Here is a 14,340-nt window from a genome sequence, read left to right on the forward strand (position 1 = left end):
TCTAGATGACTTAGTTTGTTAATGAGGAACTGTTTCGCTGCACTCCAAGCAGGAATGGGCACAGTGTTTGAAAGCAATAAAATGAATTAACTGGTAAAGACTTCTTCACAATCCCTAGCTTCACCACACAGAGATCAAGCGTTTTTCAGAATGGATCTGATGAATCTAAGTGCTTCCATTCCACATTGACATTTATCTAAATCCTTAACACAAAAAAGGATTTCCGTCAATCCTGTGGAACTTGAGTGAGACTCAAACACACTGGCAATGTCTGCCTTGCCCGTTTGCGGGTTCTGAAGCCCCATAACCACCCTGTCCGGACGTGCACGTCGCCCGTACGCAGGCTTTGCTTAGCTTGTAAACACAACTCTTGCCCTCACACTGAGAGCATGATTCAACACACTTCACAGCTCTATTGTGACAAGCTTTTTTCTTTTTCCAGGAACCGTTATTTTTCATCTTTTTTTTCTCAAAATGGAAATTGCACAAATTAATATGAATCATAATCCAAGTCAGTATGATTTATGCAGTACTTAGTGGGTTCATTAAGTCAACCGGGTCACACATCTGCAGTTTTCATATAGTGATGCATTGTACGGGGAAAGACAAGAGTCCCATTTTAAAAAAAAATGTTTAATCCGTTTATAGTCTGTTGTAATGCTGCCAAATGACGCCATCAGACAAACAAATCTATGGCCCTTTTACTGCCACACCCAACACGCGTCCAATCTCGAATGCAAAGGTTGCCGCAGGGTCAAGGTTACTCCTTCTGCAGCGGAAACACCGCTACAGTGACCCACATTAATCATTGCTATGGCAACCACACATAAGCATAACAGTCCTGAGAAGCAGCAGAAGCAACTCAGTGATCCTCAGGTTCTTTGGGAGTTCATGCTACAGGAGACACACTAGCAGAGACTCTCACATCTTTCCTTCTGGCTGCCTCGTCAAAAAAAAAAAAGAGGAGAGACAGAATGAGACATACTTTTTTTTATAAGCTGTCATTATGAAACAATTGACCCAGGATATGAACTTCATCTGGAAATCCCAGCATTGTCAAATGCGCAATGAATATTGTACTGCCTGCAACTGCAGATACTAATATATTTTTTTCTAAAAAAGCATCGTTCAATCATTTAAGAAGTAGGCCTATTTAGAACAACTGCAGCTAGATGTTACCCTTCATTTATTACAGATGTACGGACAAGATCTGGGTCAGCTTTCGCAACGCTGGTATAAAATGCCAGGGCTGGAATTCTGCCTGCAATATTTAGGTCAAAAGAAAGAGATGCGGGACTCCGTGTCCATTCAGCTAATGCGAGGCACCTCAGCTGCTCTTAGGGAACACGGCCCTGATAGACCGTATCAGCGGTCCCTTTTTCAACTCGAGCGACGGTCTCATTTTCGCTTACAAGCACGGTGGCAGGTGCAAGCTGGGAAACCGCACCTTCCTGGAAAGGTTCTGCAGAACCTGGCCGGGTTCCTGCGCTCACGGTCGCTTTAGCGCCCCCCCGTGGCCCGCCTGCGTCTCTGCGGCAGGTGGCGCCCAGCCGGGGGGAAGGGGGGGGGGGGGGGGTTGGGGGGTGCAGCAGTGTGCGGCGTTTGGCTCATTAGGGCGGAAGCGCGTCGCTTCTCCTTCGCCAGAATGATGTCATTCCGCTAAGGCGTCTCTCCCTCTTTCTCTGTCTTCCCATCTCTCTCCATCTCTCTCTCTCACTGTCTCCCCGTCTCTCTTTCACCCACTCACTCTCTTTCTCCTCTCTCTCCCCTGCCTCCCGCTCTCCCCCCCCGACAGCCGTGTCTTGCTCAGCTCCTCCACTAATGGCGGCCTGTGCAATTATGGCTTGGTTGCGTGACAGGAAGGCTGGTACCACGGGGGGATTGGCGGGCCGCGGCTCATGAGACCTGAGGCGGGTAGACGGCGAGATCATCCCAGGTCAGACAAGAGCGTGACTGCGTGCCCCCGTGCGCTCCCTGCCGAAGGCAGCTGGAGCCCCGTCCCGAACAGCTCGCTGAGGGCACCTGGAGCCTCTTTCCAAAAGTCTCAGACTGAAACACCTCTGCCTCTTGCGTGCGTCAATACCCTCAGCTTCCCACGTTCGCAGTGCGCTGGGCGAGCGGATCTGCGTTAGTGGAAGGATTACGGTATGATACGATGCAAACCGCAGCATTCTTGACACAAAGGCAGCACAGTGAACCGTATAATTTGCACCAGAGAAAACACCATTAAATTACCATGAATACATGTTTTTTCCATTTCAGACTTCCCCTAGAGTTCATCACCAAGGACCCCGTCGTTTCGAACAAGAATGGATTTGATTTTTCTGGCAAATAACAGTTATTTTCAGCTTGTATTTTAATCACATTCAACTGTCATAGGCAGCATTAGAATTTTTTTTTGCTTGAATTTTCTTTCCCCACACAAAATATTTCTCACCCCGGTATGTTGTCTAACATGGCCATCTGTTACAGAAACAGGACTGTAGACTCTCCGGGTTAACCTTTAGTATTTATATGCAAATCATTTCATTTTGAAATGAACACATCATTGCAGAGCAGAGTTCCCATTGTACTATATCCTTGTAAATGAGTCTTTTCAGCCCAGCAAATATCCAGCAACTATTTAAGTAGTGTACGCTTTTCCAAACTATTAATTTGAGTCTGGCAGCTACAGAGCGCTACGTTGGGAGGGAAAGTATGGATCTGCAAGTGTTTTCCACAATTGAGGGGAGACTGACTGTTTTTCATTAGCAGTGCCTCGTCCTTCCCGTGCAGCCATACGCTTCAGACAATAAATCAATAAATACGGCAGAATAATTGCGTATATAACCCAAACATTGAGTCCATTGTTCCTAACGCGTGCGTCATAGACGCACAAATCAAAAGCAGCGTGGAGGGGTTCCTGGAGGCGCAGCTCGTTCCTGTAATCGGCCGCAAACGCCGCACCGCCTCCCCCCTCCCCGACCTCGCCCGAGAAGAGGGGCCGCGCTCTCGTCTCCGCCTCGTGTCAGGGTGCTGCGGCACGGGCTGGCGGTGTGCGTTACCAGCCCGCGACGAAGATGCTGACACGGCGAGAGATTTAGCGGGGAGATAACGCGCGCCCGCTATCTCGAGGCCGCATTCCTGCGCTTCTCGCGAAGAGGAGCTGCTTAACAGCTGCGTTAATTCAGCCGGAGCGTCCCCGGGCCCCCCTGCACCGCCCGGTTCACTTTGATGTGGGGATGGAAAACAGGAGGGCAGAGAGGAGAAGGGATCGCGGGCGCTTTTCCGGAAGGGGGAGAGAGAGGAAGCTGAGTTTAGGCAGAGACGCCGTCCCCGAGACACCGAGCACGTGCTGCTCGGCCCACCGGGGAGGCCTCCCTTTTATTGGCTCGGGCCTTGAAACGTGCTGCTAGACACTGGATACTGTCAATTCCTTCTGGAAGCAGTCACACAATACGACCAACCGCTTCCGTTTGTATTACATGACATTATTTCCTTAGCAGACACGCTAATCCAAAGGGACTTAAATGCTTATATACATATCATCCACTCATAGAGCAGGATATTTACTGAGGCCCATGCTAAGTACATAGCTCAAGGGTACAGTAGCGGTACTCAACCTGGGCACTGAACCGTCAACTACTGGGTTATGAGCTCTTGCTCCATACCACTACACCACACTGCTGCCCATACTGCGGTAGACAGCAACAACAACTACATCTGAACTTTCTGAAACAGCTTATTTACACAGACTTTACTGATGCGTATCCTGCCAGGGCAGGCCTTGTAAGTCGCTCCGGGTACGAGCCTCAGCCAAATAAACAAACAATAATGGTGACAAATAGACTGGTACAGCCTCCGGAACGAACTTAAGCAAACCACCCTCATGTACCATCATTTGTGGAAAAATATCATTACTATAATCAGTCAGTATTAAGGACCTTGAGGAAAACTGCGGGGAGAGGCCAGTGCCACGTGTTCCAGGGCAGACGCCGTTGAGATGAAACGGGCGGCGCGCACGAGAACAGGACAATCCTTCATCTTTATGTCTCCACCATGCACAGCCTCCTATTTGGCGTGTGCTTGGCTAATGGAATACCGTGAATCACTGCCCCGCTCACATGCTTATTCATCACTCCGATTATTAGCTCGGAGACTTGCCTTAGCATGCGCTTCAGTGCAGAGCGAGCAACCGAAAACCAGAACGTATTTCATCTTCCTTTCTACATCCCTGCTCACGATGTCGCGGGTCTGAGCGTACCCGAGCGCAGGGCAGGGCTTTTTCGGAGGGGTCCGCCCGCAGATGCAGGATCCAAAGCGGGTCAGCGGGGGTGCGGAGAAACTCTGGCAAGCGAGCGCATGGCGCCGTGCTGGATCAGGGGGATGGTTAAGGGTGGGGGGGTGGGGGGGGGATGCTGACCGCCGGTGCCAGCTGTCGATTCTCATCAGCGGGTTCAGCCATAGTTCAGCGCAGGCGAAAGCACTGTCTGAGAACACACGGAACTCTACAGAGGGGGATAAGGGGACTCCAAGGTTAGGGCTTCATCTGCCCAGAACACCTATTAGCGCTTACCCGCAGTTCTGGTTCATCCCTAATTCGGCGCATGGGGGAGACTCCGGCAGGGAGAGCATGGAGCACTATAGGTGCAGAGTGGTTACAGGGGCCTCAAGGTTAGGGTTCTCTCTGCCTGGAGCACCTATTAGCACTCATCTCCGGTTTCTGCCTCCCCTCTGGGGTTAATGCACCGGTGCACCACTCAGGCCTCTAACTGACACCACTCCACCTGCCTGCCACCGCTCTCTGAAATATTCAAGCGAAAACGTTCACAACACACCGCCATCTGCCAGGCAGGGCCCTGCTGCTAAATGGTTCTGGGGGAAAAAAATGGAAAAAAAATACATATATATCAAACTGACATATTCTCTGTGCTGGTTCTGCGGTTGATGATGTAGAACTGTGATGACACCGAAAGGTAAAAGGGAATACAAATTTGCAACTGCGGTGTGTCAGCGCAGGAGGAAGTGATGAGAGTGTCACTGGCTAAATGAGTTGTGCTGGGGACGGAGGTTAGGGGTGGAGGAGGGAGAGCTGGGAGTTCCGCTGCGCCGACAGGCATCTCGCGTACCTCTGCTTGTTCTGCGGCAAGGCCTTTGAGTCCACCGCGAACATCTTGGACACGAAGACGATGACTGGAGCCGCCTCGTCGCTCTTACAGCCGAGAAATGCTGACAAAGAGAAGTTCAACGTTTTAAGAACCAATCATGAATACTATGCCAATCGCAACTTCAAACATACGATCCAAGTTTACAGGTGAGTAAGGTGGATCAGAATGTGACCGAATACTAATGGAATTCCCTACACGAGTCACCTTGGCTATGACAAATATATTATCTAGTACAGGAAAACTAATGGATCTTCCTCCTTAAATATGCCAACTTGGCCACTGAACTCATAACCCGTGCAGGAAAGTTCCAAGATGGAATCTGGCCTGCGTTTTAGCAACAGCTTGCAGAAATCAGATATCATGTGTATGAGCCTTGAACCGGGAGCTGGAAAGAAGAAGTAATGGCCAGTATCGCTTTCTGCGGCCAGTTACCTCCAGCCCTCAGAAATGAATTTCACAAGGTAGAGGGAATTCACTGCCGATCTTATAAAGTAACAGGTTTTAAAGAAACATGAATTCCCTTGTAAAAACAGGACATGACATAAAAGCCTAGCCACAAGCCAAGATCCAACTGCACTGTTCTCTGTCCAAAAAAACATCAAAAGGCATTTCTTTAACAGGTGCCGGATACCGATTTGACTCCGTAACGAAATAAGCAGACCGAAAGCTATACATCAGTAACTCCCTTTTTTTGCCACTCCTTTTTTTTTAGAAGAAGCATGTCGAGGGCTAAAAGTTCCAAGCACACACAAACCTACACCACAAATCCTCTGAACCGCAACTGGAAGGGGAGCAGCTTACCAACAAAACTTAGCCCTAACAGCAGGTTTTCTGAGGCTTTCTGGAGGTTTGAGCAGTAATGTTGTGATGAACCATTCTGGGCACTCACCTGCTTTGAGCTCCTGGGTCTTCTCGTGGAGGGACTCAAACCTCCTGGCTCCGACACACATGAGCTTCTCGACCCTCTCGGCCGCAATGTCCAGCGGGCTGGGCAGCTTGTCGCACACCATCGCTGTTGTACAAAGTTAAGGAGACAGAGAGAAACCTCACCACGCAGATTGCACATTCTGCCCTATAGCGGCAATGGAAAGGCAACAAAGAACCAAACCGCTGGAAAACACATTTATTCCCATAAAAAAACATCAAACCAGATCAGTAATGTTGTGGCCGACTGGAACAATCTGGTTATGCGGTCCATAAAACAGAAGCAGAACACATTATTATATTTGGAAAAAAAATTATCCTCAGAAAGCCGGACAATGCCGAGCCGACCTGAGGCCCTTGTAAATCCTGATTGACACTGCACCGCTGACAGGGGGCGCAGGTGAAGGCTGTAGCTGGGTGAAGGATACTCAGCACGGCCTGGGACACTGGCAGCCACTGACTGCAGATGGCGCTCAGGAGCACCTTGGGGTCAGAATGGCGAGCATCTCTCGCTGCTACTTTCAAACCCAGGGAGGCCACCATCTTCTCAACTTTTTCTTTGTCTCTGATGAAAAAGCATGAGATAATTTACAAGTTTAACTGACAAAATTAAACTGGCGAGAGGTATCAACCAGGCAAGCACAATACAAGATGCAAAACAGGTGCAATTATCCGAGTGAATATCATACTTTGTGATTCCATGCATCAGCTCAATCCTGTATTTCAAATATTGCCATCCGGTTGATTATTCACAGTACCAGTTGTACACAAAACCTGTTAAATATGCTTGACTCCACTCATTTGTGTGTGTGTGTGTGTGTGAATAGATGTGGCTGTTTGGATACAGGAGTGTTACTGCTCACTTGTGTACTGCGTAATAAAGGAGCTGTTTTAAATTGTGACATGCCTTCTATTGTTTCTGTATGTACAATGTAAAATTATTTTCCACTGATGAGCTGAAGACAAATTTCTATGAGATTTTTGAGTGAATTTGTATTAGTTTTTGCACAAGTAGAAAACATATACACTGTTGAAGATTTTTTGCAACTATCTATTCTTTCTCGAAACACAGTATTTATTAGAATATCTGTATTACCTTCTGGTGACAACGGCATCATATAAACTCCAAATATTGTCCAAAACAAGCTGAACAAACAGGGGCTTCTTGCCTTTGGGCTGCAAAGAAAAATAAATTGGATGCATGTCAGAAATCCAACACACAGAAATTTTATCAAACACCTGTCAAGCAGATACTGGCAGATACAGTCACAGCTCAGAGAGCAAAGGAGGACACCATGTGAATCAGAGCAGGCCTCTTTGAGGGATATTTTAATACAAGTGTAATGTGCGTGGAGGCTATTTCACTGTAAGCAATCAAAGAAACCCGTTCTTTGCCACATGTCTCGACTGCAGGGCCTCCTCTCCGCCGTGACAGCCCAACACGAATACCTAATACGGCGTGCCATCTAATTTCTCTGTATTCAAATCGATGTGACAGACGGGAGGTCAAGCCTTCAGTCTGGACACCGGGAGCCAATTTCCAGGTCAAGCCTATCTGTCCGGTGAATCGGAATGATTGATCAGTCTGGGAATGTCACCATCTGACCGACTGTTCAGTCACACGTAAACAAATGGGTACAAGGGCCCGACTACTTTTTCTTTTTTTTTTTTTATATCAAGCCTTGTTTTTCTGTTTTCTCCCTAAACACCTAAGCTCCATATTCCCCTGGCATCCTTCCAACGCCAGGACGGATGTTTTGTCTACCGTCCCACACTGTGCTATTACTGCGAGGATCTGGTGATTCGCCACAAATAGGACACCGGCAACAGCCGCGGCTTGTTATCTCGTTGACCTGCGCGTGGTGCTAATCTCCACTCGTGTGAATGGCCCCGCATCGAACCGCGCCGGGTAGAATCTGCGCGGCTTACTGTGCGCAGCAGCGGTGGAAAAGGACTCTCCACGGGCATTTGCATAAACAGCTCCGCCGCCCCCGCCCTCCCCCCCTTCCCGCCGATAAGCGGAGGCTCGGCGTTAATGTTACGCGGGGGGGGTCAAAGCGCTGCACCGCGCGTGTGTGTGTGAAAAACCCGCGCTCCCTCCACGGAGCCAGGCGGTTTAGTGCTTTAAAGTGGAGTCCATTACCAAAGCAGAGCCTGCTCCCCTGCATCTATTAATGTAATAAATGGCACTCGTGAGGGGTGGTTGGGAACGGCACATCGCTGCTGTCCAAACACTTCTCCGGCACTCCTGTTTCACAGCGAGACCCCTGACCGAGGCAGTCGCAGCGGCATTCAACAGCCTGCAGGCAGGCTACCCCGTGCCGCTTGACGTTAGCGGTCCAATCCCTGCAAACCGTGTCCGTGCCGAGGGTAACCGACACAAAGCAAAGCGTGCGCGGTTTAGGGTTATTGCGTATTTGATGGAATGCGTTGGCTGCGCTAACTACACTAGAACTCTCGACATGCCCCCAAACCGGTCCCTTCTGACAGTGTTGTTTCTGCTGATGGGCACTCAGGTCACTTGTGTGACAGATAACAATATATAAACACTTCATCCAAGCCTTGTGCCTTTTTTAGACCACCCATTAAGCTAAAATCACGCTGACAAAAAGTAGGAATCCACTGAGCAAGCCCTGTAATTAAAAGCAAATGCGGGTAGAGAGGGAACATTGTATAGCTAACATTCTGGAATCATACGTAATTATGTATGTAGTGCAATGGCTTCAAATTTGAGTGAGGAGGAATCAGTTGCAAAAGCCATCAGCTCTGAAAAGAGCTGACGTAAATCGGAGCATCAGCCAGACAGCAGCGATCAGCCAAATCAGTGATCAGCCAAATCAAGAATCAGCCAACAGGGATCAGAGGGATAAGCAAAACGACCAGACAACACATTGACCAGTGGAAACTGCAACAGGCTCACAGGGCTGTCTCAGTACCTGAGCCCCCTTCATGATCTTCTTTGCTTTGGCGTTGAGGTAGAAATCTCCCCAGAGCGTCTTCAGCAAAACCTCAGACTTAATCCCCATTTTCTGACAGTACATCTGTGCAAACTGCTGGATGCTGAAATGGGGGACAGTATAAAAAGCACTCACATCAACACCGTTAATGCACCTTGGACACTTCTCCCTTGTTCTTGGCTCCGGGTAGTTTCCATTCACACTATTGAATTTGACGGGGATCTAAACTGGCCGCCTCACCCATTTAAACTTCACCTTTTCCAGATGTCTCTGTTGTATTTAATAATATTTGGGAAAGATCATTTCACAGCATTTTCATATTCTGAAACCCTTCTATTTTGCAGTTGCTGATATATTAACAGCACACATGGCCGCCCCTAATATTACACGTTAATAATTTATCCAGACCTTTAATACAATTCAGCTGTAATTTGTACTGCAATTTAATACACTTCAATAAAGCAAACAGCTAGTCAATCATGTATTAATTTTTTTCAAGTTGTTGCACAGTAGGAATCCACTGAGCAAATATCCAGTGATTGTGAGACTGACACATGCTGGGATTTCTACGTACTGGGGGCCCTTTTCTACAGTGTCTGTTGTTTATACAGCAACAAATACACTTCCCTAAAACAAGCAATGGCTAACTCAGACATAAAGAGACCTGCAGGGCGACAGCATTGTTAACACAACTTCAAACACACTATGGACATTCTGTAACCCAAGAGGTGCTTCAGTTCCTTTCTTGTTTCCATGAGCAATGAACACCTTAGCACACCTACCTCTACAGGGCAGCGCACCTTAGTCATGTTTTTAATAAGCTCACTTATGGATTTGTGTAATCAAAATGACAAAGCCGCTCGTTAAAGCAGACCTCCCCATTTTCTTCCTAGCCAACGGGAGCCTTAAACCGCCCATACCGCCGCTGTCTGGTCTCTTTGGAGAGGTCATTATGCAACACCACTACGGTGCGGCAGAGTGAATTAACCACTTTCCCAGTCTTGTACTGACCTGATTTCAAGCACCCAAATTACTTATCAGCCGGCTGAAATAAAATATAATCTTGATGCAAATTGACTTGGGCCCACACTTGAGATCCATTAACACGTCCTATTAACCATCTGCATGAAAATGACAAATGCTTTACATGTTCTTCCCCCCCCCTCCCGCCAAATGTAAAAATAGAGTCGATCACGATTTTCCGAGAAATGTAGAAATGGAAGTGCAATCAACTGACAGTCTGTTAGAGAGGAAAGACCTTTTTTCACCTAAGACGTTTGGCTTCACCTGCACCGCAGCAGAGGTAGGACCTTGGTTTTATGAAAAAATAACATGAAAAATGGATTAAAGGTGGTTTGAAATCAAACAATGATATGAGGCCAATTTCTTTCTTATGGAATTTCTTCTTATATTTTTAGGGTTTCTGAAAAAAACATTCTCAACAAAACAGTGACTTATTAGAGCTGGGAGAGCAGTGTTAAATTCATACGTCTACCTGCCAGGTCCCTGGTCTAGATCTGGCAGCCTCTGACTGGTTTACTCTTGGCTTTTATTTTCTTTCAATATCTTCAGAAAGTATACAGTATACACACAGGTGTGTGGTTTTATTGGACAGGAGACATTGAGGTTATTAAGCGACTTTTCCTAGCATCACTTTTCAGGAGGGAATGTAACAAAAAAAAAGCTAAAGCTAAAAAAAATACCAGGAGGAATGGTTGTTCTCCTACCAAATTTTATCCCTGAACCTTTCAGAAAATGATGGCCTACCTATAGAGCACAAAGACTTTGTTCTTTGTCAAGACTCTATACAGGCAAATCAGTACAGCCATGAGGTGATACTCAGCACAGACATGCAGTTAAAAATCCCATTTAAACAAACAGCACCCAAAAAAAAAAAAAAATTTGCATGGATGCAAGTCATTTCCGCAGCGCTTTCTTACTGTCTCCTACTCTGTGTTCATTTTCTGCAGGCAATCTGTTCATCATCTCAACCTGTTCCAGTGCTCTACTCATGCCAGCAGGCCCCTCTCTGTGCCAGCATCGCCTCTTTCTACTGGCCAAGTTTGGTGCAAGATCAAAGGGAATATTAGGCTGCATAACATTTGCAAACCTGCTATTACAGTCTATATAAGGATAGTAGACAGTGATGGTGCATTTTTGGGAGGAAAATTATACATATATCAAAACTGATAGTGAAATAGTGATTTTTTAAAAAAATTATAAATGTATAGATTTATAAATAAATCTTGAACACGAGACATTTGGAGGTAATCTGAAGAGGTTCGTCACCCACACAGACATTCTCAGGTACCCACATTAAAATGTACATATTTGCAATTTCTATCAGCAATTTGCATAACCATTAATCATATGTAGGATAGCGTGTAAAATTATGTTTTATACTCATCTTCTGGCTAGTGATCATTCAAAGAAATTAATCTCAATACTTAATGCACACTATCACCGGACAAAGATTTTCAAAACCTTAGACCAAAGCCCCACCTTGTGGACACTTTAAGAACAACAAGGGCTAGTGTTCCTGAAAAAACGCAACATGCAGAACAGAGACAAAAGGAGGGATATACCTGAAGCCCCAGCCGTCTATGGCACTGGCAAAGACCACATTGCCCTGGTCAGGTGAGAAGTACAGGTGAGAATCATCTGTCTCCTCCAGACCCGCACTCCAGTCATACACCTGCTCACCACTGACACTGTCATTGGTCTCCTGCTTCTCTGTGTCCTTCTCCGCTCGTTCCTCCAGGACTTTAGAGGTGAAGAGAGACCCTGTCACTGCATTTACCTGGAAACAAAAAAATGACACCAATTCAGTTGCTCTGAACTGATGTGGATGAAGTAGCCTTGGAGAGAATTACCGGTAAACCCACCTGTTCTAATATCTTCTGAAGGTGCGTGTAGGCCTCTTGCGGGGTGAGTTTCAGTTCAATGATTAGCCTGTCTATTTTATTGATCACCAGTACTGGACGGATGTTTTCCAACCAGGCCTGTCGTAACACTGCTTGTGTCTGCAGCCAAAAACATATGACAAAAGACATGCTGTCAATGACACATTGTTGTCATTAATGAAGAAAAGTGTTACTGTTAGAATATGTAGCCTCTGTTTCTTTTGCACATTACACATTATTGAAAAATGATCAGTTAAAGAAAGACATATGTCCCAATATACAATAGACAAAAATTCAAAATTACATTACCTTTAATTATATTTACCTTAGTAAATAGTTAACCTCTCGGAACATAAGCTACCTATGCAGCGAGCTCAAACAATGACTTGAATATACATAAATCTAAATAAATCATAAATTCATTATCCTGTAGCTTCATGTGGTAAAATGCAATGTGCTTAATACTGCATGACATCCAACTAAAAGGATAGTAAGAGGTTTATCAAGTCAAGAGTAATCTTTTATAACCAAAAAGTCTCAAAAAGGTTCTCTTATCAGAGTGGTACACACAAGGTAATGCATCTTACCTGTGGGCAAACTCCTTCCACAGCATCCACAATGACAATGGCACCATCACACAATCTAACTGCAGTTGACACTTCAGAGGAGAAGTCCACGTGCCCGGGTGAATCAATCAGATTGATGAGGTAGTCATTTCCACCTGAGAGCACACAGGCAGCCTTAAGGTTCATTTTACACAGAGACCCCCTGTACATGTATATCACACACGTACATGGCACATACAGCTGTCATAGCTCTTACAGTTGAAGAACGTTTCTGCCTATTCATATTTTGAGAGGACAACAAACTGACTCACCAGTCGCGTAATGCAATGAAATTGCACTGGATTTCATAGTTATTCCTCTGATCTGTTCATCTTCTCTGCTGTCCAGATATCTCAGCTGAGGTGACATAAAAACAATCTATTATAATAGCAAGTTATTGTACATCTTGGCTGATATCCCTACAATATCCACATTGATGCCGTGTACACTGTGGGCAAAATGACTGAAAGAAATTGATGAAAGTGGTATTATAGTGACAAAGAACTTTTAAGTGTACCAACCTTTCCTGCTAAGCGACTGGATATAATACCGTTGCTGGCTACCAAGCAATCTGCTAAAGTTGTTTTACCTGCAAAATAATTCGCGACAACTTTAAATGTGAAGAACATGTAAAGGCCTCTCATAATTCCGGATTTGAAGAACATATATATTATAAAAGGTCTCTAGAGTAGGATACGTAACCATATGCTTGCCATGAAGTACTGGAAGTGTATGAAACTTTTTATGTTTTATTTTATCTTTAAAAGAAAATAGTTTAGCAGGATAATTATGGTAAACTGAATTTTGGAGGGTAGATCAAACACATTGCATAAATGAAGGCATTTATCTTCCATCAACAACGTAGTCGCAATAAATACAAATGCATAACTGAATGACTTACCATGATCCACGTGAGCTAAAATACAAAGATTCCTTATGTTTGCTGTGTTTTTCTGTAGTGCAATAATTTTGTCTAAACTTGTGTGCCCCATTCTTGATAACCTAAAAATGAACGTGACCAGAGATTATTCACCGAGACAATAAAATTGTTTCAGGGAGATCATGTCTGAACGTTTGCATGTTCATTACGTCTAGTTTTCAAGAAAGCTGCATGCGTAGTTACTATATCGCTAGCTCTGTAACGTCAGCAGGTACAATATTCGTACTGAAACGACAAGCTAGCGAACTACCCTAACTCCACTCAAATTAGCATCTAGCATGCAAGCAAGACAGCCAGTCTAGCTAGATAACAAGCAAAGTAAGCAGTCTGCTGGTTAGCTCAAAAAAGAAGTGACTAAATCAGTAGCTAGCTTGTTATTTCCCGGCATTTTCCAGTAGTTATTAGTTAGCTACACTGACATGTAGTGCTACTAGTCTAGCCAGCTGTAGTTTGTGATGAACACATTACCTAGCAAGTTTTAAAAATGTATATCGTGTTATTAACCAATTAGACGACTAAGTAAATCGAATTGTTGACAGTTACATAAACACGATATGTTATCAACACAAGAAACCATAAACGATCAATTACATAATTTAAAACCACATGGAAAGTGGAAAAACAAACCTCACGTTGATACTCTCTCTATCCCGGAAGTAAGTTGTAGTTCATCCACTTTGCCCTATGACCCACGTAGGAACGTCGTTGCTAAGACGCCTCCCCGGTTGCCTCAGAGACCGGTTGCTTCCTTAGGAACATCTCTGTTTCTCCTCACGCAATGAGTTGCAGGGGACGGTAACTTGTGCCAGCTGAGTTGGTGGAGGAAACAATCGCTAAAATATTGTCTGGCTGTATCTATGTATC

The 14,340-nt window shown here is 45.4% G+C and overlaps 1 protein-coding gene across 1 annotated transcript in view; it reads right to left on the reverse strand.

The window, feature by feature from the left end:
* Positions 1-14,142, reverse strand: part of efl1 (elongation factor like GTPase 1) — a 66,955-nt gene extending 52,813 nt beyond the window's left edge. Inside the window, exons 1-12 of the mRNA XM_036543998.1 lie at positions 14,104-14,142; positions 13,438-13,538; positions 13,058-13,125; positions 12,809-12,893; positions 12,519-12,652; positions 11,914-12,051; positions 11,614-11,828; positions 9,008-9,131; positions 7,168-7,247; positions 6,500-6,636; positions 6,037-6,159; positions 5,109-5,208 (exon numbers count right to left, since the gene is read on the reverse strand). Coding sequence (XP_036399891.1) covers positions 5,109-5,208; positions 6,037-6,159; positions 6,500-6,636; positions 7,168-7,247; positions 9,008-9,131; positions 11,614-11,828; positions 11,914-12,051; positions 12,519-12,652; positions 12,809-12,893; positions 13,058-13,125; positions 13,438-13,528 — 1,295 coding nt within the window. The 5' untranslated portion in view covers positions 13,529-13,538; positions 14,104-14,142. The remainder of the gene's footprint in view (positions 1-5,108; positions 5,209-6,036; positions 6,160-6,499; positions 6,637-7,167; positions 7,248-9,007; positions 9,132-11,613; positions 11,829-11,913; positions 12,052-12,518; positions 12,653-12,808; positions 12,894-13,057; positions 13,126-13,437; positions 13,539-14,103) is intronic.
* Between the last annotated feature and the right edge of the window lie 198 nt (positions 14,143-14,340).

This window comes from Megalops cyprinoides, chromosome 13 (genome assembly GCF_013368585.1).
Source record: "Megalops cyprinoides isolate fMegCyp1 chromosome 13, fMegCyp1.pri, whole genome shotgun sequence".
In the NCBI taxonomy this organism is placed as follows: domain Eukaryota; kingdom Metazoa; phylum Chordata; class Actinopteri; order Elopiformes; family Megalopidae; genus Megalops; species Megalops cyprinoides.